A 26849-nucleotide genomic window follows, 5' to 3' on the forward strand; every position below is an offset into this window, starting at 1 on the left:
CACAGTTGCAGCTGTCCTTTTCCTGAGACTTGATGGTAATTCCACTATGATGACCTTCCCTGTTGTCATGGGAAAATTTTGAGAATTGAAAGCGGCCCTGGAAAAATTTCCAAAAAGTGACCCCTTTACAGGCCCAGATCCCAAGCCTGCCACTTTCTAACCCCGAAAACACCCACACCAACGTGCCACCCTCTACCAACTACCACACCCACATCAGGTGTGTTAGGGGGTGACACAGGGAATATTCCCTATAACTTCTATTGCCAATATGCCTCTGGCCACACGCGCTGTGTGCAGAGGAAACAGATTGCTGGCCCTGATGTTAAAGCAAGAGCATTACCCTTATCTATTTGAGAACAGCGTTACTGCATCTAGGGCTCCTGACAGGTGGACTCAACAGCTTGCAATTTCCAAATTGGATTTAAGCTCTACTTTGGCTCCACTGATATTATAGGTGTGCCCCTAATCTTGCACCTATATACTGTAACTACTGTATACATAATGATACAGATGACTGATACCCTGCTAGAAATTTAAAATTGCAATAATATTAGATGCAAACCACTCTTGTTTATGAAATCTAGGCTAAGGTCTGTAAGGCCCTCTGGGGGTATCAGTGCGAGAAGTACATCTGTGCTGACTGAGCATATAACATAATGCTCTGCAGGAATACAAGACAGATACTTTCAAGTAGCTTTTAGTTTACTTCTTACTGTAAATATTTATGAACAATATAAAAAACCTGGGGTTATATTCGACTCCTCTGCAGATGTATCCCCTTTTGGTCTCAAAAGTTTATGTACTGAACAATAACTATTAATAACAGTCAAGTTGCTTTAACCAAAGCCAAGTAATATACTAGGGTCAGAGCAGCTTCTGGAACAGGACACTAGACTGGGAAAAGGACAGGAAAAAATACACTTGGAATGCTGTTTGTAAAGTCACAGGCAGTCTTTTGGAATATCCGCTGGAGAATATTTAATCATTGACAAAGCAAATAGTATGATGATCTTTTTTCTTTACATTTTTTTTTATTAATGTAATGTTTTGTATTGCTTCAGATTCTCCCAGCTTTTATATATTTACAGTTACAACTAAAGTTGTGTTTAACCCTTTGAGTTGCTGTGAGAGATCCTCAAAATATCCGTTAAAAATGACAGCGCCGCTCACAGCGATGGCTCTTTATTTGGGTGTAATAATCTAAACGTCAATAAATTGACTCGGCTGTATTTGTATTTATTTATACTAAAAGAACAGTCGCTGTGGGCGATGCTGGCATTTTTAGTGGATGTTTGACGTATTGCCCACAGTAACATTGGCACTTAAAGGGTTAATGAATTGTGACTGCTCCCAGCATTGATTTGTATTTTAATATTAGCCATTTAACAAATATTTCCCTGTACATATAATATTGTATGGGACGCACTGACCTCACACACCCCTTTCAGAACCGCCCAACATCCTTTCCTCTTCATTCACGGTTGGAAAATCTCAAGCACGTACATGCAATATCTTAATCATTACCATATAAACCAGACCGCGATTCCCTGCCTTGAGTAAGTGTGACTAGTATATTACTTGGGTTTTTGTGCACATTTGCACCTTTGTTGAGAAATGCAGTAAGTAACCATTACTGGCCTGCCGAACACTTTTTGGCTGATGGTAAATGGGTTGCAAAGTGACCGTAAATTCTGCTACATTCACCTGTATGCTGAGTAGTATGCATCTGTGGGCACACTGCCCCTAGCCATATGCTTCTTTCATAGCTGCCGTTATTATTAGTGTGACACTGTACCAGCCCTATTCCTGGTGAAAATCCGTATAGCCCACAAATCTGTCATATGTTATGGCGCTTATCCTATGTGTCAATGCCCTGTAACCACTCAGTTATATCCCCTTGCCTTTGGACATGTGACTGAGGGGCAGATTTATTAAGCTCGGTGAAGTGGTAAAGTGTCTGGTTTTTATCACTGTCTAATCAGCTCCTAACTGTGAAGTTACAGGCTTGGTTTGAAAAATGACAGGTAGGAGCTGATTGGCCGGTGATAAAAACCAGACACTTTATCACTTTACAGAGCTTAATAAATCTACCCAAAAGTAGCGTACGCATCCAGAGCAGAGCAAATTTGCTAAGCCTTGGAGAAGGATAAAGTAGACAGAAATAAAGGACCAACTAATCAGCTCCTGTCATTTTTCAAACACAGCCTGTAATGTGGCAGTTATCAGCTGATTGGCTGGTACTTTATCTCAGTCCACTTTGACTCTCCAAGGCGTCATACATCTCACCCACAGGAAAAAAAATATGCAGACTACATTTACAAAACAAGCCTGTGTTCTACTCTAACATTAGCACCTTTGCCTAAAGGAGATACGGTCATTAGGTTGACAAGCATTGGGTCGACACCATTAGGTTGACATGCAGAAATGTTGATATGGGTCTAGGTCTACAGGTCATTAGGTCAACACAAGCATTAATTAGACAGTCAAAAGGTCGACATGGGGTTTTTCACTGTTTTTTGAGCTGACATGTGCCGACAGGTGGTATTTTATGCCCTACCATTCACTAGGGCGTGGTGGGAGAATAAAATAGTGCCCGAAGCATGGCGAGCTCAGCGAGCCATGCAAGGGGACGCAGTGCTACGTTTCAGTGTCCATGTCGACTGTGTCGACATTTGGGTCTAAACACTGAAAAAACCCATGTCGACCTTTTGACTGTCAACCTAGACTCATGTTGACCTAGACCCATATCAACCAAGACCCATGTCAACCTAATGGTGTCGACCCAATGCTTGTCGACAAACTTCTTGTAGACCTAATGATCCATACCCTCCTAAAGAAACCCTAAATTGCCTAAAGCAGGCATGTCCAAACTATGGCCCTCCAGCTGTTGTGAAGCTACAAGTCCCATCATGCCTTGCCACAGTTTTGCTATTAGGGAATGCTAAAACTATGGCAAGGCATGCTGGGATGTGTAGTCTCACAACAGCTGGAGGGCCATAGTTTGGACATGCTTGGCCTAAAGGAATGACTAGTGTAGAGTTTGTGTAGTAGAGGCATTGGTTATTACCACCTACCCTTTTAGCTGGAGTGCTGCATCTTCATCCTCATTGATCCGACGCATCATGCCACAGTTCTCGAGAGACAATTTCTCTAGCAGCTGGAAATCCACATCGTTGCCAATCCCAATGCTGAATAGACAGAACTTCTCCCGTATGACATTCTTAGTATTGCTTAGGATTTGGATAGACTGGATCTCACCAACAGTGGGCCGACCATCGGTTAAGAATATAATCAGTGACACACTCCTTTCGTGCTTGCCATTATTAGCCAGGTAATCATTGAGGAGATTTGATGCAAGCTGGATACCTCCATTTATATTCGTACCTAAAACATATATATGTTTTAATGCACAATGTGTCAATGGCATTTCAGTTATTTCTTTATATGTTACTCATACACAGTAATTAACAGCCTGCGTTTCTGTGCAGGGTAAATACCGGCTGCTTTATTTTTACATTGCACTTTAGATTTCAGTTTAAACGCATGTCACCCAAATCTAACTTTCTCTGCAAATGTTATATCTGCCCCACCTGACATGCAGCATGGTTTTGGCCATTTGGTAAAAATATGTGAATTAAGCCAAATTTGTGGCTCCTTTCTCGTGACTGCAACACAAGGATCTGTTATGGTTTGGACATTTGGATCATGGGCCTTATTCAGATCTGAGCTTAGTACAAATTTGTTTGGAAAATGGGCAAAACCATGTGCACTGCAGGAGGAGCAGCTGTAACCGGTGCAAAGAGAGTTAAATTTGGGTGGGGTGTGCTGAAACTGAAATCTAAATTGAAGTGTAAAAATAATGCAGCCAGTAATTACCCTGCACAGAAACAAAATAACTAACACAAATCTAATTCTCTTTGCACAGGTTACATCTGCCCCACCTGCAGTGCACATGGTTTTGCCCATTTTCCAAACAAATTTGTACTGAGCTCAGATCTTTATAAAGCCCATGTGTAGATCCTGGCAGAATTGCTATTACAATATTGTGGCTCTTATGGGGTTTTTTTTAACAGAATCAACAGCCATGTGACTAGGGTGTGTCTGTGCTACAGCCCATGTCTGGGAGGCAGGAAATTCCAGTGGTTGTTAGAAAAGAAAAGGAGACAATTAATTTGTTGCACTTGGTAATTTTTACAGTGCAAATATTTATATACTGCAAACTTATGTACTGATTGCAATCAATCCATAGTGACAACTGAGCATTGTGGACATCAGACTATTCACCTGTTAAGTCACGACTACAGACATCACAGATTTTCCTTTGCAGCCCATTGAGGTGTGCATTTGTGCAAATTTGCTTTGTAGTTCAATATGATCTGTGTACACTACTATTATGTAGTAAAATGGACTTGTACTATCAATTTGTGATGTCAAATGGGTCATGGCCTTGGCAGAGTTGCGGCAAAAATTTTGAATGTTTGGAGGCTTATTGTCTAAATCAAGTAGATCTATAACTAGACATTTTGGTTTCCTGTGCCACAAAAAGGTGTCATGTCACAGGAAAGGGGCGTGGTCAAATAGTACACCCAATTCAAATTATGCCACACGGTAGTGCCTCTTATACATGTTATGCTACAGTAGCACCCTTTATACATATTACACCACAGAAGTAAGCCTTAGACACAGTATGGCTTAAGGAGCCCATACACGCTCCGTTTCTGCCGGCTCCGTTCTGTACTATGCGGTGCGCGCTCCCGCGCATCAAATATATCAGGGGCCAATATAAGGAACTTTCAAGCACCCTTTTTACTGCAAGAAAGGAATCTAGGACACGAGGGCACGAATTTAGATTAGAGGAAAGAAAATGTCGTTCCCTCAAAAGAAAAAATTTCTTTACGGTCAGAGCAGTCAAACTTTGGAACTCTCTTCCTGGAGAGGTGGTGTCGGCAGATACAATAAATACGTTCAAAATAAGGTTGGACAAGCATTTATTGGATAAAAACATCCAAGGGTACTAATAAGAATCATATTCTGTCTTTTACAAGGGATAAGCTATTAAAACGTAGGTTGAACTCGATGGACGCAAGTCTTTATTCAGCCTTATCTACTATGTAACTATGTAACTTTTTGCCCATTAATAACAACAAAGAATCCTCAATCTGACCATTTCCTTATGGTCCTGCTTTCTCAAGTGTTTGGGATACAGGATGCTCTATCACATAGTAAAGTCGCACACTTCTGGTCAGGGGCGGATTGGCCCACCAGGAAACCAGGCCATTTCCAAGTTGGCCGGCCCAAAACACCGTAAAAATGGGCCGGCCGGGCTGACCCTGGACTGTTTGGGCACTTTGGCCACATCCAAGATGGCCACGGGAGGGCTGCTGCGCATGCGCGATAGCGCACAGCACCTCCTGTGGTACTTCATGTGCGGCGTCAGCGTGGGCTCCCACTGCTCCCGTTCCCCATCTGGAGGCAGCAGAGCAGATGAGCCCCCTCGCCCCGCACAACAAACACCGCCTGCCGCCTCGCTCCCCCCCCCGGCATTACAGCAGCGCTACCACCACCCCCACCCCCCGGGCAGCCTCCGCGGGCACCCCACCCCCTGGGTTGCTGTCGCCAACACCCCCCTTCCCCCCCCCCCCCGGGCTGCCGTCGCTAGCATACACACACACACACACCCCCGGGCTGCTGCACGAGTTCTCCCGAGCCCCAATCCGCCCCTGCTTCTGCTGCAAATGCATCACACTGGCATTTCTAATTGTTTTTCCCATTTCTCAGGTGCATGCAATCAGGCAATATATGGGCGTTTCATGACACAAACATGCAGTTGCAAACTCGCATCTAATAGGACTGAGCTGAGTGTTTCTCTTTGGGTCAACCAAAATTAGATTGACAGGGACAATAAGTCAACATGTAATTTACTGTGTTAATCCACATGTGAATCCCAATTAGTGTTTAACCTCCCTCGCCACGCTATTCCCAATTGTAGCCCATGTGGATGGTAAATGATGAAAAAGTTGAAAAACAAAATGATAATATTAATGATATCTATATAGCACTTTTCTATAAATGTAGATAATGTAGTAGAGTAGGAAATTGCTTACCTCCCCTTGGTGATAAGGTGTAGATGAACTTTTTTGCATCTCGGATGTTGTTAGGAGAAACTTTCACAAGCTCGTTTGGCTGCCAAATATTGATTTTATTGTTAAAACCGATTATATTAAAATGATCATCAGGCCTCAAATCTCGAAGAATAGTAAATAGGGCATCTTTAGTCTGCAAAATAAATAACATTCAATTCTAAACAAAGTGACTTGTTTTTCATTATTCCATTGAAAGCCCTCATACCAAGTTTAACAGCTGAAAGTCAACCTCTGTCATTGGTGACCTTTAGCATATAAATTGGAGGCTGTCATTACAAATACAGTGACTATACAGTAAATATTACATCAGTCTTCCAAGAACAATCCAACAGTTACAACTTGCACAAAAGCCGGTTATAGAACATGCCCAACATTTCTAACCGTGTCCATCATATTACATCAGCTTCTGTTACATCAGCACAAATGCTTTCAGTATACGGTCGTTAGGTTGACACAGTAAAGGTCGACACCTGAAATAGGTCGACATGTTTAAGGTCATCATGGTTTGAAGGTCGACAGTGTTCAGATTGACAGTCAAACTGTGCCTGAAGCATAGAGAGCACAGTGGTGCACCGATATGGTGTCCATGTCGACTATGTTGACATTCAGGACAAAAAAATTGAAAAACCCATGTTGACCTTTTGACTGTCGACCTAATGCTTGTGTCGACCTTCCAACCATGTCGACCTATTTCAGGTGTCAACCTAACCCATGTTGACATTCAGTGATCGACCCAATGTATGTCAACCTTTAGTGGGTCGACCCAATGACCCATACCTATGCTTTCCCCTTGTAATACAGTGTTGTAATGTGATGTTCCAAAATGTTTTAATTTTGACAATTGCTATATGCTAAATGTGTAACCAGTCTGATTTCTCTGCACTCTGTGATGTCACACTAAGCTAACCATACAGAGGGATCACTTCTGCTTGTATTACACATTAATGATAACGTGGATTTGAAAAATCAGCAAAGCGACAGTTCTTGGTGGCCACATACTGTAAGCAAACATGTCACACAGTACAAGATCAGAATATCATAACCCATTTGCAAATTTACTACAGGATGACCTTCTGGACAAAATTCTACAGGGCTCTTCTGCTGACTGTATTCATGAGCATTTTAATTGGATCATTTTCAGATCACAATGTGGATTGGGCCAAGTCACAGTATGCATTAATATATTTCACATTTGTTCAGACTAGTTATATACTGTATGTGTTTACTTTACTCAGCTTAATTCAGTATACTGTAGTTGCAAAGATGGCAATCTGCTTTAAGTATTGTTTTACAGGCGCGTCCTTTCTTCCAGCACCCACACTTCATCTCTCCATGTTTCTATGGCCCTTATTCTGATCTGTGCGGCCGGAGCCGCATACGTTGCTCCGGCCGCACAAACCAATCCCCGCCTACAAGACGGATCGCCACGGCCGTCCGTACGCGGACGGCTGGCGATCCGCATGAAAATGGTGGGGCGTACGCCTCCACCATGGTGGGAGCTGCCCCCTGCATTCGATGGTCGACGACCATCGAAGGCAGGGCCGCACGCTCCACCAGCTCACGCAAGCTTAGACCACACGGACAATCGTCCGTGTGAAAGCTTGTATGGGGGCGGAGAGCTGACATCCTGCGATGTCAGCTTTCCGCCCCCATCACTGGCGTCATAGCCTCATTACCATGCATACGCCCCGCGTTTGCATGGGAACGCCCATGAAACGCGGGGCGTATGCATAGGGAAATGAGGGTATTAAGCCCCTCACGCCCCTATACGCCCCCTTTGCGGCGTATGAAATTTTTGTGCGGCGAATTCCCCTGCACATGCGCAGAATGACCTCTGCGCATGTGCAGAGCGAAAACATCGGCGGTACGGCCGCACGCGGGCCGTACCGCACAGACCAGAATAAGGGCCATGTTCTATCAGTTTGTACCAAACTTTCTGTCATACTAACATGATGTGAGACAATGGTGCTGTTCTCCTGTATTTACACTAGGTGAGCTAATGATGTCAGTTTGGCTTTCAATTACCTTGGTATTCATCCAAACCAAAATCCAATATGATAAAGTAGCATCTGAAGTATGTGTGTTCCTGTAATTATAAACTTTCTGTAAATTCCTTCCTCTCTGATTAGCATGCAAGGAGGAGATAAAATTAACATTTTTTGTTTCATACAGATGAGTGTGAGTACAAAGGATGACTTGTCAGGCAGAGTATGATGTTCCACATTTCTGCGCATGAACTGTCGCCAATGTAAGATCTTCTTTACCAAGGAAAAAATCACTTGATTCAAACCCGTCCATTAAATGTCATTTCAATTATAAAGGGCATTATGGCAGAAGAACATCATGTAACAGTTTCAGTGGGCTTTTTCATCAACACATAGAAATGCATTAACCCATCCCTCATTGTATCTTGGCCTTTGTTGGCTATATTTTTAAACTGCTAATAAAATTAATAAAAAATATCCATTACAGTAAATTGAGCAATCATTTAGGACTTACAGTAATAAATATCTGTGTTTTTCCTAATTTAGATTCTGCAGATCTGTACAATATACATTTCTACTGGTTTATATATGATTACCGGGGAAGTTTTAATCGGTCATCATCCTCAGTGTTTACTTGCTCACGTCATGTATAAGGTGCAAACGATACACCTCCAGACAGGCATAACTGCACTTGTATATGCACTCACAGTGGGCCTAATTCAGCAGCACTCATGTGCAGAGGCCGGCACCAAATGGTGGGGAGGGAGGGCCAGGGGTGGAGACGGCGACCAGACCATGGGAACACCTAGCGTTTTATGGGCGTCCCCATGAAAATGCTGGGCGTTTCCATGGGAACGCGGGTGGGCTGATCCAACCCCATTTTCTTCACCTGCAGTCAGGGCCGGATTATAATGGGGGCACAAGGGGTCAGTGCCCCTGGGCCCCCCTCTAGCTAGGGGCCCCCTGTGGTTGGCATGTATTTTTCAAAAAAATATATATATTTTTTTTTTTTAGCTAAAGGTTTTGTGCATGGGAGTGGGGTAGTGCTGCAGCTTCACCTAGCTGCCAATGTGACAATGATTAATGATGCTGAGCATTGGGAGCCAAGTGTGCAGTGCATTTCTGGGAGTTGACTAAGTCCCATGACACTTTGCACCAGAGGGCAGAGGCTGAGACGTTTGTGCTGAGCTCTGATTGGTGGAGCTCATTACATGCTTCTCAGGCCCATGGATAACAGCAGCAGCAGCCTAGTCATGGGAGGGTTTTTAATCAGAGGCAGCACTGGGACTGTGAGGTCTCCTACAGAGTAAGGTGCAGAGGGACAAACACAGGCTTTTCATGTGGTATGTATGTATGTATGTATGTATGTATGTATGTATGTATGTATGTATGCGTGTGTATATATGTGTATATATATATATATATATATATATATATATATCCCCTGAAGTTACCATTGAAGTTTATACTGCCTTTACTCTGTATTTTGACAGTGTAATATTCCCCATGCAGTTTGCGGCCACTAATGACAAGTGCAAGGGGGCCCCCCTGTCTAAAGTGCCCCAGGCCCCCCGAAGGCTTAATCTGGCACTGCCTGCAGTGCACATCATTTTGGCCACTTGCAAAAATTGCAGCCTTGCTAAAAGGTACCAACATCAGTGCTACCATTGGTGCTGGTAATATCCTTTATGTTCTGCATGCTTCTGCAGCATTCCACATTTGACTGTGCAAACAGTGAAACAAATAACAGATAACAGGGTCGCCTTGCATAAATATTTTGAAGAACTAAAGATTATCTGCTGTCTTCAGAGAAAAATACAGTAAAAGTTTATGCAATTTAAGTAGATAGACCATAAAGTTCAAAAACAAATTGTACATCTAACATCATAAAACTAACCCCACTGTAAGCAGACTTATTTTACATAACTATGGAATGCATCAGACTATAGAAATAATGCAAGTTAGGCTGTTGTTTACAAACATTCTTGTAATGAAGAGTAATAAGTCATAAAGCCAGACAAGAAGGAACACAGCGAGGGAATTCCAGCCGGGTGCATTGTGGATCTCTAATAATAATAATAACGACACAACGCCTGTGTCTGCCTCCAACTAATTCTTATGTTCCCGAGTGCAAGTTTAACAGTGTCTTTGTCTTTCTGTTTGGTACGTGACTAAGGTTGCTTTGGGAATTGCTCATGTTGAAATTAGCATTACTGTTTGCTCAGCAGCAACCATGGAGTTTTTTTGGCACGATTTAGAGAAGTTCCCATTGGAAAGCAGCCATGTATGTGATTACAGAGATCCAGTCCCCTGCCAGCTCCTGAAAAATGCATTCTGAGGGTCAAGGGCTGTTCTCCTTATCTGGTTCTGAAGAAATTCACCTTAATTGGAGTTAAAATAGAATATATTTCTGGGATTCACACAGAAATGTAGTTTAGTAGCACAGAGAAGAGACATACTATATAAAAGCTAATGCTGTTCCTAACCTCTACGGGGGGGGGGGGGATTCAAGTGTTCTGCACACCGGCGCCAATATTGATGTTATGTTGTTCCGTCATTTTGACGGACTGGTGACTAGTTGGTTATTATTGAAGATTTACATTTTCCCAGAGTATACCACAGTACATCAAAACATTACATATTGCATAGCTAAGATTTGTTCAAATGTATTTTATATTTCAGTTTACTGGCAGGTTTCATTATAAAATACTTAAGATATTTGCTAGATGACACTAACACACACATTCACAGTCAGCACTGACTAAAAGCTCAGACTTTTGAGGTGCTGTGCTGTGCAGGGATGCTGAAGCACCAGATTGTGCTTGTATAGAGATGGTTGGGACATGTTCTCTAGAACAGTGGTTCCCAACCCTGGTCCTCAAGTACCCCCAACAGTGCACGTTTTCCAGGTCTCCACACAGAGGGGTAGATTTATTAAGCTTGGTGAAGTGATAAACTGCCTGGTTTTTATCACCGTCCAATCAGCTCCTACCTGTCATTTTTCAAACCAAGCCTGTAACTTCACAGGGAAGCGGTACAGCTGTCAGAATGAACTTAGGTCTACAGTCATTAGGTCGACCCCACTAGGTTGACTGGCAGGAAGGTCGACCTGACTTAAGGTCGACATGGGCCAAGGTCGACATGACTTAAGGTCGAATTTGCATAAAGGTCGACATGAGGAAGGTCAACTGGTCATAAGGTCGACATGGGTTTTTCACTGTTTTTTTATCCGAATGTCGACACAGTCGACATGGACACAGTTGGCAATGAGAATCGGACCCTTGCATCGCTCGCTTCGCTCGCGATGCTTCGGGCACGGTGCCTCGCTGCGCTCGGCACACTATTTTATTCTCCCACCACGCCCTAGTGGATGGTAGGGCATGAAATACCGCCTGTCGGCACATGTCAGCTCAAAAAACAGTGAAAAACCCATGTCGACCTTATGACCAGTCGACCTTCCTCATGTCGACCTTTATGCAAATTCGACCTTAAGTCATGTCGACCGTGGCCCATGTCGACCTTAAGTCAGGTCGACCTTCCTGCCAGTCGACCTAGTGGGGTCGACCTAATGACTGTAGACCTAAGTTCATTCTAATAGATGACCGCTTCCCCTTCACAGGTAGGAGCTGATTGGCCGGTGTTAAAAAAACAGACAGTTTATCACTTCACAGAGCTTAATAAATCTACCCCAGAATTACAAGTGACATAATAAGCTCCACCTGTGGATCTTTTAAAATGTGTCTGAATAATCTGTGCACCTGCTGGGTGACCTGGAAAATGTGCACTGTTGGGGGTACTTGAGGACCAGGGTTGGGAACCACTGCTCTAGAAGGAAACAATATATTGTGTTTTCCTATTGAGAACAAAAGCGATCAAAAAGTGTGTTTCATTTGGAAGGCTGCCTGGATAAAGCAGGTAAGTACTGATCTCTTCCGTGGTGCTAATTATACTAAAGTGGTTCTGTGACAGGTGGGTGGCAAAGTATGATGGCAGACTTAGGGCCAGATTCTCTAAGCTTCAAAAGTGATAATATGGGGAGTGACAAACAGCCAGCCAATCAGCTCCTATTTGCCATGTCACAGACTGTGTTTGAAAAATGTCAGGTGGAAGCTGATTGGCTGGCTGTTTATCACTCTCCATTTTATCACTTTTGAAGCTTAGTACATATGACCCACAACCTGAAGAGGTTCAATAAGAAGATGCCAGGATCAAACCAGAAGTTGGGTAGCAAGGTGACAAACTATTTGGCTTGCTGCCTCACAGCATTGATGTCTGGTTTGATTCCCAGCAAGGTCTGTGCATAGTTTGCATGTTATTCCAAAAGGGATTTATATGTAGGTTTATATGTGTGTGGCTTTAACCTGGCTCAGACCTGGGACACTGAACATGGGTTAAAGCCAGTGTTTCACTTACCTCTTCGACACATGGCAGCTGGACCTGGGTTTTCCCCAGGTGCCCACCAATCTAGACCTTCAAAGCATGACCTTGGTGATTGCAACACAAGATATGCTGTTCACACAACAGGTGACAACCCTGGTACAGAGCAGGGTAGTGAACCCAGGACTCTGACCCTGGTCAGTTCTGTTCACACTTAGATAAAATTGGGTTGATATACCTACATTGACAAAAAAGGTCAGTGTAAGCTATGTGTCAAAGGGGTATTCGTTGTTACCATTGCACTCTACCAGTGGACCCTTCGGACCTCAATCAGATGGTATCATTACCAGCAGTAAATTATCGTAGGTGAAAAAGGGAAGTAGCTTCAGGTTTTAACGCACATCACTATTTTCACCTGACAGCCTTGTTAACGGCCATTAAATTTGTGTGTTAACAAGCATTAGCACACAGAAGCCATAAAAAGTATACTGATTTGCGTGTTAATGGTGTAATGGCACCCATTATCCTGTTGGTTTCATCAGATTTTTTACACCTTTCTTCAGAGGTGAAAAAAAATCCCCAAGATGGTCTGTAAGTGGGAACTTATTGAACAGCCGCCCCAGGGGTCAGTTTGTCCACAGTATATTCCAGGGGAGAGCGTCAGGATCTGATTAAGAAGCCAAGCTATTAAACCATGCTTAACCCTTTGAGAGCCAACATCTCTGTGAGAGATGTACAAAATATCCGCTAAAAATGAAACCGTCGCTCACATTTGTTATATAAATTCAAATAAAAAAAATGCTGTGTAAAAAAAGGTAAGCATTACAGGTCGTTATGATAAATAATGATAAATGAAAATGTTTTCTTGGCAATTTTCACAAATTCACTTGGCACTCAAAGGGTTAATCATTTTCGCAACAGTTAAAATTGACAAGAGGCTGAACTTGATGAACTAGTGCTTTTTTTAGCCTTCCTAGCAGAGTAACTGAAAACAACTTTGGAAGGTGACGGGGGCCATTGTTTAGACTGAAATAATTCCATATTATGTTTTCAAGTTTCAACATGAAAATTGTATTTATAATTCATTCCTACATCCTCACTATACAATTATATAACTATGTATTGACACTAATAACTTACATGAACAAAATCTACTTCTTTAAGCTACAGCTAAATAAAAGTTTAAGTTTCCAAGGACACTCTTTTCATGTGAGTCAGACAATGAAATTAGTGGTGTACTTTTAGTATCCCCTGAGTATAAAAGACAAAATCTTTCTTCCTTTCAAAACAAATTTTAGAATTGTTATATATATATTAATTACTCAGTTCATTGTTCCTGATTAGAGTCAAAGATATTCACCGCTGCAATATAATATTAGTCATTAAGGATCATGTTTTCAGCATACTTGCCTACCTGACCCTTTCCATGAGGGAAAAAATGCTCTGTTTATGGATATGCCTGGTAATGTATGACTGACCTGTAGTTTGAAGAAACTCAGGGAGCCCGAGTTGTGCGCCCACCGACAGTGCAGTGACTAAAGCCGTGCATAGGGGGTCGTGTGTTCGAATGGACCCTCTCCCAAAGGAGAAGGGACCCGTTTCTCCCCTAACCCCTCTCAGCCATAAGGCCGAAGAGGGGAAAAAAGGGATTGGTGGGTCCTCTTCGCCGAAGCTTAGAGAGACCCGCTTTCCTCAACCCCCCTTAGGGTTAGGGAAGTGGGTCCTCCGCACCCGAAGGTTTGGAGAGACCCGCATAAGGCTTCCCTCCGCCTTTACGCTCGGGTCGCCATCGAGGGACCGAAGCTCTCCCCAAAAGGATTATAGCTTTGGTACATTGGGGAGTGAATGGCCCATAAGGGTCAAACACACGGCCCAAAAAAACAAGTGACACACTACAGAAAACAGGAAACGTGAAAATTGACGAACGTAAAGAAGGAAGAGAAATTAATAATAAAGAGGCCGGGTGGGGGTGTGAAAAATTGTCCTACCCCATCCAAAAGGAGAAGGTAAGGATATGCAGCATAACCTAGAGGGGGAAGTGCGCAGTGCAAGTGCCATACTATTCACTACTAATTCTTCTAGATCTCTCTGCTGCTTTTCACACTGTTGACCACACACTTCTCATACAAACACTACAATCCCTAGATCTTAAAGACACAGCCCTCTCTTGGTTCTCATCCTACCTATCTAACCGTTCCTTTAGTGTTCTTTTCTATTATTCTACCTCCTCATCGCTAACTCTTTCAGTTGGAGTACCTCAGGGTTCAGTTTTAGGTCCTCTGCTTTTCTCAATCTATACCTCTTCTCTTGGCAAACTAATCAGCTCCTTTGGATTTCAGTATCATCTGTATGCGGATGATACTCAGCTCTACCTATCCTCCCCGGACCTGTCCCCATCTGTATTGAGCCGTGTCTCTGAATGCCTTTCTGCTGTTTCATCCTGGATGTCATCTCGCCACCTCAAACTTAATATTTCAAAAACAATTAATTATATTTCCGCCAATAAATAGTAGTTACCAACCTGATATCTCTATTGCTGTTGAGAAAATGACAATCACTCCTACCTCTCAAGCTCGCTGCCTAGGTGTTATCCTTGACTCTGAACTTTCCTTTGTACCCCACATTCAATCCGTCTCGAAATCATGCCACATGCACCTAAAAAACATATTTAAAATTCCCCTTACCTTACACAAGACACTGCAAAAACTCTAACCCATGCTCTCATCATCTTGCGCATTGATTATTGCAATGGTCTCCTTATTGGCCTTCCCCAATACAAACTCTCACCACTACAGTCCATCATGAATGCAGCTGCGAGGCTAATCTTCCTAGCCAGACGTTCATCGTCTGCAAAGCTACTCTGTCAGTCACTTCATTGGTTACCTGTATTCTACCGTACTCAATACAATTTTTTTTTACTTACAGACAAAGCCATAAACCAAACTACACCAACATACATATCTTCTCTTATCTCAAAATTTCATCCAACACAACCTTTACGCTTCTCCCAAGATTTGCGTCTCTCATCCACGCTCATTACTTGCTCCCATTCCCAACTGCAGGACTTTCTTCAGGCTGCACCCATTCTGTGGAATGCCCTCCCAAGCACAATAAGACTCTCCTCCAGTCTCCAAACCTATAAGCGTTCCCTAAAAACGTATGTCTTCAGGCAAGCAATTATCAAATTCCAGAAAATAGTCACAGAACCTTGCATTCTGGTGGAATCGATGCAATAAAGAATACAGTATCTATCCTTATGTATCAATGCCTATTTCCCTATAGATTGTAAGCTTGCGAGCAGGGCCTTTCTACCTTTTGATTGTCTGTAAATACCATGTTTGTTGTATCACTGTCTCCTTTGTAAAGCTCAACGGAATATGCTGCGCTATATAAGAAACTGTTAATAAATAAAATAATAGTGCAAGGTGATTTTGGGATCACCCGTGCAGGTTTGGCACCCCCGAGTTTTCCTGGGGGCACAGTGCAGCCTCGGACTCCAGGCAGCGTCTGAGTGTTTCTCTGCTCCCATCATAGGGCACTTTCCAGCCCCCGGCATGTGAATGGATACTCCACTGGGCTTTTCGAATGACTCCCTTAGGGGTTGAGGCCCCCTCAGAGGGGACCGCAGCTCTCCCCAAAAGGATGAGAGCTTCGGTACATTGGGGAATGGACGGCCCATAAGGGTCAACCACACAATCCCAAAAAACGTGACAAACTAAAGAATGCGAAAAGTGACAAACGTGAGAGGGAAAATAAATAAATAAAGAGACCCCAGCCAGAAGGCCGGGTGGGGTGTGAAAAATTGTCCTACCCCCATCAAAAAGGACAAGGTAAGGACGTGTAGCCTAACCTAGAGGGAAAGTGCGCAGTGCTAGTACCATACTAGTGCATGGTGATTTGGGGATCACCCGTGCATGTTCGGCACCTCCGAGTTTTTCCGGGGGCACAGTGCAGCCTTGGACTCCAGGCAGCCAGCCAGTCAGCGTCCGACCAAGTGTTTCTCTGCTCCACCAGCAGGCCCTTTCCGGATCCCGGCATGGGAATGGATACTCCACCGAGCTTTTTGTTGAGTCTCCCCTGACTTTCGATTACTTTTTCGATGACTGACCTGTGGTGAGCTAGTTAATTGACCAGAAAGGTGTTTCACCACAGGTGCTGGCTATCATACATTACCAGAGAAGTCCAGGAACTGAGGATTTTCTCACTCATGCAGATGGTCAGGTAGGCAAGTATGATTTAATAAGAACCCATGGATATCCAGTATTGAGGCTATTGTGTAGCTTTATTACCACAGTCTCTCCATTGTGATTTTATTGTGTATATGAACTAGTCTTGTTCCTTGTGAGCTTATATGTGAGCTTACTGCTAATTAGGATCTCCAGCTCCTGATTACTGTCAGGTGCCAAGTCATGCATAACTCTGCATCTTATTAAGTCACTTACAGTATTTACACACCTTACCAGTTGTCTGTGTCTTTTCTCTGTCTCAGTAAATCTAAATGTGGGATTTAGCATTTAAGAACACCAATACATGTTAATAGCGTTGGTAAACACAGGGCCGCCGACAGGGGGGTGCCAGGGGTACAGCTGTTCCGGGTCCCGGCCTCTAGAGGGGCCCGGGCAGCTGCCCACAGTGGCACGGCACCACCCCCAGCACCGGCACAATGCATCTCCCAACCTGCGCCGGCGGCAAGGCACGCACAATACACAGTGCAGCCTGCAGAGCGCCGAGCCTAGGATACAGAGGGGCTCGGCGCTCTGCAGGCTGTCCTGTGCAGTGAGTGCTCCGAGTCCTGACTCCCGACATGAAGGAGGGAGAAGATGATGCGCTACTTGAGTCTGGGAGATGTTGCGCAGCCGCCACCACTGGTAAGTAATAGTAATTGGGGGTGGGGGGGTGGGGTGCCAGCGTGCACGAGGGGGGGTGCCGGCGTGCACGAAGGCGGGGGTCTGAAGGTCAGTCCCAGGCCCCAACATTACTAGTTGCGGCCCTGGATAAACATTACATTTTACTGCAAAAATAGAGTACAATTAAAGTGCCTGCAGATTTAAAATTATTTCAATCCTATTGTGTCACCACTATAACAAGGCGGCCTGATCTGGAATAGTATACTTGTATGGCTTTATTCTTACCTGTTTAATTTTAGAACCTGCCATAGACGCACTTATATCAATAACAAAAACCACGTTCTTTGGAAGTGGAGGCAGGTCTGTGGGTGCAAAGTAGTGTACAAAGTATCCATTTAAAACCTACGGAAAAAAATAAAGCATGTTAATTAATTAAAATGCATAAAAACATACATTTATGATGACTAATTTGAGTGGTAAAAGCTTTACACACACAAACACACATAAAAAAAAAGTTTTAAATGCACTATTTTAGATATTGCAACTGTTCTTTAAAAGCCAGAACAAGTCAATATGTGATTCGCCCAGATCACTTTGGACATTACTAGGGCCTGTTAATGCACGAACACACACACAGAGAATGGGCATTTTTCAACATGCCCAATGTTGACCTGATTACTAATTACAGGCCGAGTATCCCTTATCCAAAATTCTCGGGACCACGAAATTTTTTTATAAGGGTTGTTTACAGTTTTTGGAATACTTTTGTTTTTACCTGATCCCCTGGCGGTGCCCCAATAGTCCCACGGCATTCACAATGTCCCCTGGCATCCCCAGAGGCCTTCAGGATCCTCCTCAGTGGTCCCAGGAGTACATTTTGCGAGTTCTCGGGCTCACCAGTGACGTCACTCCTGGGACCGCTGAATAAGATAATGAAGGCCGCCATGGACATCCGTGGACTTGGTAAGTATGAAAAAAGGTGCGGGGGAGGGATAAAAAAAAAACGAAAAAATATTTTAAAAAAAACCCCACGGTTTTTGGAATATTTCGGATAACGATCTACGGATACGGAACACTCGACCTGTACTTGATTACAGTACTTCAGAGAATAAAGAATAATAATTGCCTTAATATGCTACAATTTGCAACAATAAAGCAACTGTATCTAAAGACTTCCCAGCCCTTTGTAAAACAAAATGAAAAAAGGACAGTGTTAAGCAAAATGCATCAAATAAATGTGTGCCTATTTAAATTAAATTAAAATAGCAACATCTATGATTCAAATGACTCAATCTAACATACTTTAATTCTAAAAAGCAATTAATTAATTTAATATTTGGTGTATAATAAAGGCTCATCACCTCTATTGGGGGCAGTTTTACGCACTGGCAGGCACTACATAGACCTTGATGGAGCAATATAAGTGTTGCTCCATTTGGGCATCCACATAAATTCATAAGGGAATTACTGAATTTTTGGCCTGTATTCTCTCAGCTTCTGCATTCAATCCTAACAGGTGCCCAGAAATAACTGTCCTGCATACCCCCAGGTCGTGCATCCTGAATAGCTGTTCTGCACCACTCAGCCATTGGAACATCTACAGGTCAGTCCAGTCTCCTAGTTTATTGCTCCATATATCCCATTTTTCCACTGTGCTCTGGTCGAGTTCAGTATCATGTGACCCAGGCAGAGGGCCGCGACCTGCACATCAAGTGCCACAATGTCCATATCCCCTTTCAGGGTTCCCTGGTTAACGCCACTGGCATTTTGGATTCCGTGACTCTATCCTGGGTCAAACCAACCATCTGATATACTTTCATATATGTTTAAATGATTTGCTTCATAGTAACATAGTAATTAAGGTTGATATAATACATTAGTCCATCGAGTTCAACAATAGTTGGTTACTTTAATGTCGGGAAGCTCCATCAATAGCTCATAAAACCTGACACTCCTATGTCTCTGTTTGAACTGCATACTGTCTTGCTCGCATACTGCCTGATTCTGCGGCTGCATAAGAGGGACAGCTAGTGACCTCAATGTGCTTTGGCAAGAGGGAGGGGCAAGTACTGACTGCAGTACTTTTAGCAGGAGGATGTGTACTCAAAATAGACTAAAAACTATTATCTAATAATCAAAATAATGGTAGGTTTGTCAATACTTGTCTCACTATTGGATGCAAACAATGTAAAAATAAATGCATTCAACATTTAAAAACTACAGTTCAGAGGGAGGAAGATTCAGGGGAAATGTGAGGAAGAATTACTTCACAGAAAGAGTAGTAGATAAGTGGAATAGCCTCCCATCAGAGGTGGTAGAGGCAAATACAGTAGTACAATGTAAACATGCTTGGGATAGGCATTTTGATAGCCTTAAAAAACAATAAGGATCAAATATGGTTTGAGGTAACATGTTTAAAAAAGGGGCAGACTAGATGGGCCAAGTGGTTCTTATCTGCCGTCACATTCTATGTTTCTATGTTTAGTGCAGGCTGATCTATATAATGTATTCCTAGTCCTTTTACACTGGGTTCACCTTATGGGGACTGGCAGTTAGTACAAGCACTTTCTGTTGCTTCTATTCAAAAGATTTTCTCCTTTGTTCGTCGGGAGGCTTGCCACCTAGCAACAGCTGGTGGGTTATGGTGTAAGCCTCCCGACATACGCTGGAATGGTATAGTGAAATAAAATTTTCACTTACCTTACCACAGCCAGGGGAGTAGGGAGCTTAGCTGCTGATGCATGATATGTGCACAGGCAGTGCACATATACTGCAGGTCATGCAGGTGCACTCTAGTCACATGCACCTGCTGTATATAAGGCTAAGCTCCGCCCCCTGAGGTCAGATTTTACCTCAGCGCTGAAGGAAGGAGGAAGCTGTGTCTGTGTCTGCTACAGACAGACTAATAAAATCCCCATCCTTCAGCAAAACAAACAGCCCTCCAAACATTACATGGCTGTGGCTGCTTATACCTCCTCTTCCTCACAGAATGAGGTATTATTTAAGAGGAGAAAGTTATTTAACCCTGTCAGGTCGGAAGACAGCAGGGAAGTTTCTGTGGAGAAAGGAGAGCCCAGTCAGGCAGAGTTTCTTCAAGAGATGCCTGTTCAGGCAATAACATCTCTTTACCAGGTATTGCCTGCAGTAGGAATACCTGAGAGGTCTGTAAAAGGAGAAAGGAGAGCCCAGACAGGCAGAGTCTCCTCCTCCCCTTGCCTATTCTCACAGTGTTGTGGAAAGGCACAAAAATAAACAAACAACAGTTCATGTTTTCTTCAAGAGATGCCTGTTCAGGCAATAACATCTCTTTACCAGGTATTGCCTGCAGTAGGAATACCTGAGAGGTCTGTAACAGACCACCCTCTCTTGCCCATGGCCAGCACATTTTCCTGCCTGTCACTGGCAGTATGCTCAACAACAAGCTCATAACAGGGACTAGTGCTCAGAAAAGGGACTAGTCACCACAGTACACAGTCCCCAGCTAACTCACAGGGAGTGGCTTGGGAGTTGGAGGATGTAACAAGATCCAGTGAATCCTCTCACAGGGGTGAATATAGTGATTTGCAAATGACCTGAGTGGCATTGGCAAGTGAAATGCCGCATTTATGCTATACACAGCACACTCTGCCCTGAACAAGTGCTTGAGGTGTAGTAATTCACCCAGCTGGCTTTTGCAGCCCCTCATTAAGGAGGACAGATTGTTCTCTGTAACACCTGGGCATTCCTGAAATCCCTGCCCTTTTTACCCTAGAGATTGACTCTGCTTTCTCAGCACAAGTGGGGGGAAAAGTGCTGCAATAAATAAATAAATACAAATAAATAAAGTTCATAGTAACTGACACTGTGGGACAGTATTATTTGCCCTGGATAAGGCAGAGTAAAAAGGGTTCCAGCGAACTCCCTAGATTCCCTGCTTCCAAATGGCCCTATTGAAAGCTGTTAATAGAGCTACCCTGATGATTGGCCAGGCCTATAATTCTATTTCAAATGCCTGCAGAACTGCCAGCAAGCAAGTGCAGATCTCAGTAATGTAGCTCCTGCATCAGTGGATGTCCCAAACCTAATTCTGATCTTTCAGTCCTGACTTCATACACAAGGTTAAGTTCTGCTAAAGTCCCCAGCCCTTCAAGGGGCCTGTTTGCTAGGAGGGTCATTCTGTTAGAGCCAGCAGTTTGAACCTAGAGCAATGTGACAGCCACAGAGTGCTCAGAGGAGGCTTCTCCCAGACACAGGTCACGAGAGGTGAAGTGAATATCATCCTAATAAAGACAGAGGATTCCTCCTTGTCTTTCCAGAGCATTGGCCTCCTGACTACCATGTACAGGTGGGAGGAGGGGCATATTCCCCTTGTTCCTTTTCCTAACCAGATATGCTCCCATCCAGGGAACACTAGTTCTGGATGCTGGATAAATAATGTCCCTGGCCCTTTAACAGGGCTAGATCGAGTCGGCAGACAATTGCAAATAGGTTGGGTCAGCTACCATTTCCCTGTAAGGAAACAGGACCTTTCATATAGGCCAGTACTGAATATATATGAAACCTTGGTCTTTCCATATGGAGGGTTTAGCAGATATACCCTTTAGGCTGGTCCAAGCTAAACATTGTAGCTAAACAGACCCGAAGGAGGCATTGAACATGATACTGGAACATCCAAATCATAGGAGGCTGCTAAGTTCCCTGTGGAGAGACGTTCCATGCAACTGGACTGTAATGGATTTCGGACTGTCCAATGCCCCTTACATACTCATATGCATCATGAAGGCAGCAATTACACACCTCAGACAGTAAAGGGTTCACTGTTATTATCTACCTAGGTAATCTCCTGGTAGTGCATGCAGAACAATTGTCCCCCTTTTCTCCCAGGTATCTTATCCTGTCGCTCCTCTGGCATCTAGGTTTTCATAAGAACCTTGAGAAATTTGTATTAATACCTTCCCAATCTGTTGTCTTTCTGGGGTCTTTGATAGATTCCTCTTCTTTATCAATAGCGGTTCTCTCAGACAAGTGGAACGCCATACAAGTCTGTTTCTTAGGTGCTCAGTTTTCACTGAGAGACTTGGCTAGGCTGATAAGGAAAATGAGAGCCTCAGATCCTGGGTTTTCTCCACGTACCTCTCATATGCAGACAATTCCAGAACCTCCTATCATCCCTTATTTGACAGGATTAGGACAGACAAAATGATACTATCTCCCATAGTCCACAGGGAGATTCACAGTTGGAAAACATTTCCTATTTCAGATCTCCCCTACCTCCTACTCCAGACATAGTCATCACATCAGATGCATCCCTCATGGGCTGGGGGGCATTCACCCAGTGCAATACAGTAGGAGGGAAGTGGACCGCTTGAGATTCTAAAGCTCATATCAATCTCAGAGCTAAGAGCTGCCAGATTGGCTATATCCTCTGTATTTCCCTCAGACCCACGGGATAATTCAGTTCAGCTCTGTCTGGACAACAAAACCACTGTTTATCTACCTCAAAAGAATAAGAGGCACTTGATCTTGCATTCTCTGTCAGCAGGCAATAAATGCCTGGAAGTGGGCAGTACAGCGGTCCATTCTCCTGTTTGCTACATGCATACAAGAAGAGTTAAACAAGATAGCCATTTCCTTATACATAACCAGTCATACTGTGGATTGAGCGACTCTCCAGTTCCTTCGGAGGTGTAGATTTAGATCCCACTGCTGCCATAACACACCAGAGATCTTTCTCAGAATTGCAAAGACCTTGGGTCACCCACAAGTGGATACGTTTGCAACACCATCAAACGTACAAGTTCTGACATTCATATCCAAATATCAAGGGACTCTCCACATGGATGCTATGTCCTTTTTCGTGGGCTGACATTCCACTTTCATATGCCTTTTTCCCTCTGGCTCTGCGGTTGTGGGTCATCCACAAAATCAAAACAGACGTGTCCAAAATACCCAAATATTTCTGGCATACTCTGTCTGGCCCTCCAGAGTTTTGTTCCCTTTATCAACCTTTTTCACAAGGTTCCGGGCTTCCTCTAGGTTCATCTACAGACTGCTTCCAGGGCAGCACAGACCTACTGAAACATCTTCCACATTGTATGTGGATTGCAACATTACTAGGTTGCAGACCATTCCCAACCTCTCTGCCTTTTCCACGCCTTGCCTGTTTTAAGCCTAGAATAAGATCCAGATATCAATCCATAATTAAATTTCTAGCCTTACAGTCCTCTAACCTTCCTTCTTCAGGCCCCCTTTTCCGAGCCTAGCATAACTCTGGACTTCCTTGCCACCACATTCGAAACAGGTTTGGCTTATGCCAAGATATGCTCATATGGCTTGACTCTAGCTCTCCTTATCCCAGGCCTCAGAGAATAAGAATACTTAAAGGATTCTTTCTAGCTAGCCCACCATGCTATGGCATTCTACCTGGTGGGACATTAATCCCTTTTTGTACTTCTTGGCCACTATACCACCATCTGCAGATATCTTTGGCCTTTCAAAGAAGTTAGCTTCACTGTTAGCCCCTGCCTTTGCAGCCAGAGGGGCTAAGTTTTCGTCAAACCACATATCTGAACCTGGATGACCCCTACGCCAATGGGTTTCCTTATTATTCTACAGGGACACACAAAAACAAGTTCCATGCACACACCTCTGGTGGAATGTGATCTGGTCAGAGACCTGTCAGATCCAGATCTTTGTATAGTTGATTGCCAATCCACTTACTTACCCCTCACAGTACCTGTAAGGAGAGCCATCAAACAAACTTCTCTCTCACATGCCAGAATATTTTTCATCCTGCCAGACCTTTTTATGACCAGGGAGTGTATAGTTTCCACCATACAGAGTTCTGGAATAGACACTCCACTTCAGAGGCCATCCCCTTCACTGTGACGCAGTTAATTCAATGGCTGCTAGAGGCATACCATTTCAGCCTGTATTGCAAGCTGCACATTGTTCATCCGCTTGGACTTTCTTTAGACATTGCTGGAGGCCTTCTGGTTCTCAAAGAATTGCGTTCCTTAGAGCAACCACCAGGTGTGTGGTAGTCTACCCACCAGCTGTTGCTAGGTGGCAAGCCTCCCGACGAACAAACACTAGTTTGCAGGAATCTATGATCTGCAAACTCTCTTTGTTCTAGGGAATAGGATTGCCACCTAGCAACAGCTCCCACCCTTCCCACCCAGTACCTTGCTAGGTCTGCTGCTTGTTCTCTCTAAGGTTCGGTTATATACCTAACTTATCCTTTGATTCAAGGCACTCCAAAGGCCTAGAAGAAGCAACAAGTGCAGTCACCTAAAGATCAGAAATTAATTATTTCCTCTTCTCTGCTATACTCACAAGTTTGCCTCAGTTTATAACATGCCTGGCTACAATACAGCATGGCAGTTATTTCAGTTGTTGGTTCCTAGTCCAACCCAGTTTCATTCTTACTCCTTCCAGTAGAGTTTCTCAGACGTGATCTATGTTAGTTATGAATGTTCTAGTTAACATTTATTTTTGCATACAATGGTCTTTGCATACAATGGTATTTCTCTCTTGTTCCACTTTAGGATTGCCATCTGTAAGCTTCTGTAAAATCTGACCTCAGGGGGCGGAGCTTAGCCTTATATACAGCAGGTGCATGTGACTAGAGTGCACCTGCATGACCTGCAGTATATGTGCACTGCCTGTGCACATATCATGCATCAGCAGCTAAGCTCCCTACTCCCCTGGCTGTGGTAAGGTAAGTGAAAATTTTATTTCACTATACCATTCCAGCGTATGTCGGGAGGCTTACACCATAACCCACCAGCTGTTGCTAGGTGGCAATCCTATTCCCTAGAACAAAGAGAGTTTGCAGATCATAGATTCCTGCAAACTAGTGTTTTCACTGTGCTACCAACAGTAAGCCGTCACCATGTCGACACAGTAGACAACACAACATTGACATGGTGTAAATGAAGCCATTCAGGATGTTGTCATGTTCAGAATGTCATGACACAATATTATAGATTAGATTCAGAAAAAAAATTCAAGACTGTAAACATTCACAATGTTGACATTATGTCAGTGTCGACACTATGAATGTGAATATTGAGAACATACCACACCTCTGCAAACAATAGTAATAATATATACTAGTGAGTACACACTCTTCAGAGCTAGCAATAGCCAGGTGTTCAACTGACATAAGATTTGGCTTCACATGTACCAGTGATAACATATGAGCAGCTTTATATACAGTATTGCAGGTTACATCATGAAAATAAATGACTCATAACTCACATTTTCCACTGTGGTATTAAATAATCCTCAGTTTCTTACATTTAAAAGCACAAAGCGTGCAATATAGTTTTCTTAATAAGATCCCATCATGGATGTGTGTTTATAATTCTGTATATAACAGAAGAAACAATGTTGTTTTTTTATCTCTCCCCAAATCCTAGTGACAAAAGCTTTCTGTACAGATTGAGTTTCCCATATCCAAAATGCTTGAGACCAGCAGTATTTTGTAGATCAGATTTATCCGTGTATTGGAATATTTGCATAACATCAGGGCTCTAAGTGGGGCAGTATTTAGTGGTATGACATACTGCCACTTTCGCCACTGGGTAAAGGCATTTTCGGGAACAGTTTTACACACTGTTGGAAGCTCCCTCAGGGTGAGATGTACTAAGCCTTGAAAAGTGATAAAATGGAGAGTGATGAACAACCAGCCAATCAGCTCCTACCTGTTGTTTTTCAAACCCAGCTTGTAACATGGCAGGTTGGAGCTGATTGATTAAATGGAGAGTGATAAACCAACAGCCAATTGTCAAGCTCAGTCTTTCTGCACTAAGGGGCCTATTCAGACCTGTTTGCACAGGTCTGAATTAGGCCCCGTCCCTGCCGCTGGGGGTCTGCACATGCAGATAAATGCTCATGCCATGCGCAAACCCACGGAGAGAAAAACCTTCGGCAAATTTTACACTCGCCGGGTTGTTCACAGAATGATTGGCAGGCAGGGGGCAATTCAGTGTTTCATGGGCATGCCCACAAAAATGGTGGGCATACATAGGAATGCTGGGTGTATCCCTGAGAACGCAGGTGTGCCTGGATGGGGATGGCAGCTGACATCACATGATATCAGCTCCTGCCCACATTTCAGCCATCACTGTGCAGGATAAAAAAAAGTTCAGGCCTACTTTTATATGCGACGACAGGAAAAATCATCTGATGGTGAGCAACCATCCAATTTCTCTCCTCTATGTAGCGAGCAGGTCTGAATTACCCCCTAAGTGTCTGTACTGTACTATCAATTTTTGGTTGATTTTGTGTCTCAGGTATCTGACCCTGTGTAGACAGCTAGAACATTCTATTTGAAGCTCATCTTCAAGTGAAAATGAAAGTGATTTAAGGACATTGTCTAAGCGATCTCACTCAGGGCCGGACTGGCCATCTGGCACTTCTGGCAAATGCCAGAAGGGCCGATGGTCTTGTGGGCCGATTTTGTGAGGACACAGTAGCGCCGCTGGTGCAGCTTTACCGGATGTTGTGATTAC

The 26849-nt window shown here is 43.6% G+C and overlaps 1 protein-coding gene across 1 annotated transcript in view; it reads right to left on the bottom strand.

Annotated features, from left to right (window-relative positions):
• The window catches only part of ITIH5 (inter-alpha-trypsin inhibitor heavy chain 5), a 104815-nt gene that overhangs the window by 11823 nt on the left and 66143 nt on the right, over positions 1 to 26849 (bottom strand). The window contains exons 7-9 of the mRNA XM_083183389.1: positions 17638 to 17754; positions 6105 to 6276; positions 3075 to 3384 (exon numbers count right to left, since the gene is read on the bottom strand). Coding sequence (XP_083039515.1) covers positions 3075 to 3384; positions 6105 to 6276; positions 17638 to 17754 — 599 coding nt within the window. The remainder of the gene's footprint in view (positions 1 to 3074; positions 3385 to 6104; positions 6277 to 17637; positions 17755 to 26849) is intronic.

The sequence above is a fragment of the Crinia signifera genome, chromosome 4, assembly GCF_055691185.1.
Source record: "Crinia signifera chromosome 4, ASM5569118v1, whole genome shotgun sequence".
NCBI classification, from domain to species: Eukaryota; Metazoa; Chordata; class Amphibia; order Anura; family Myobatrachidae; genus Crinia; species Crinia signifera.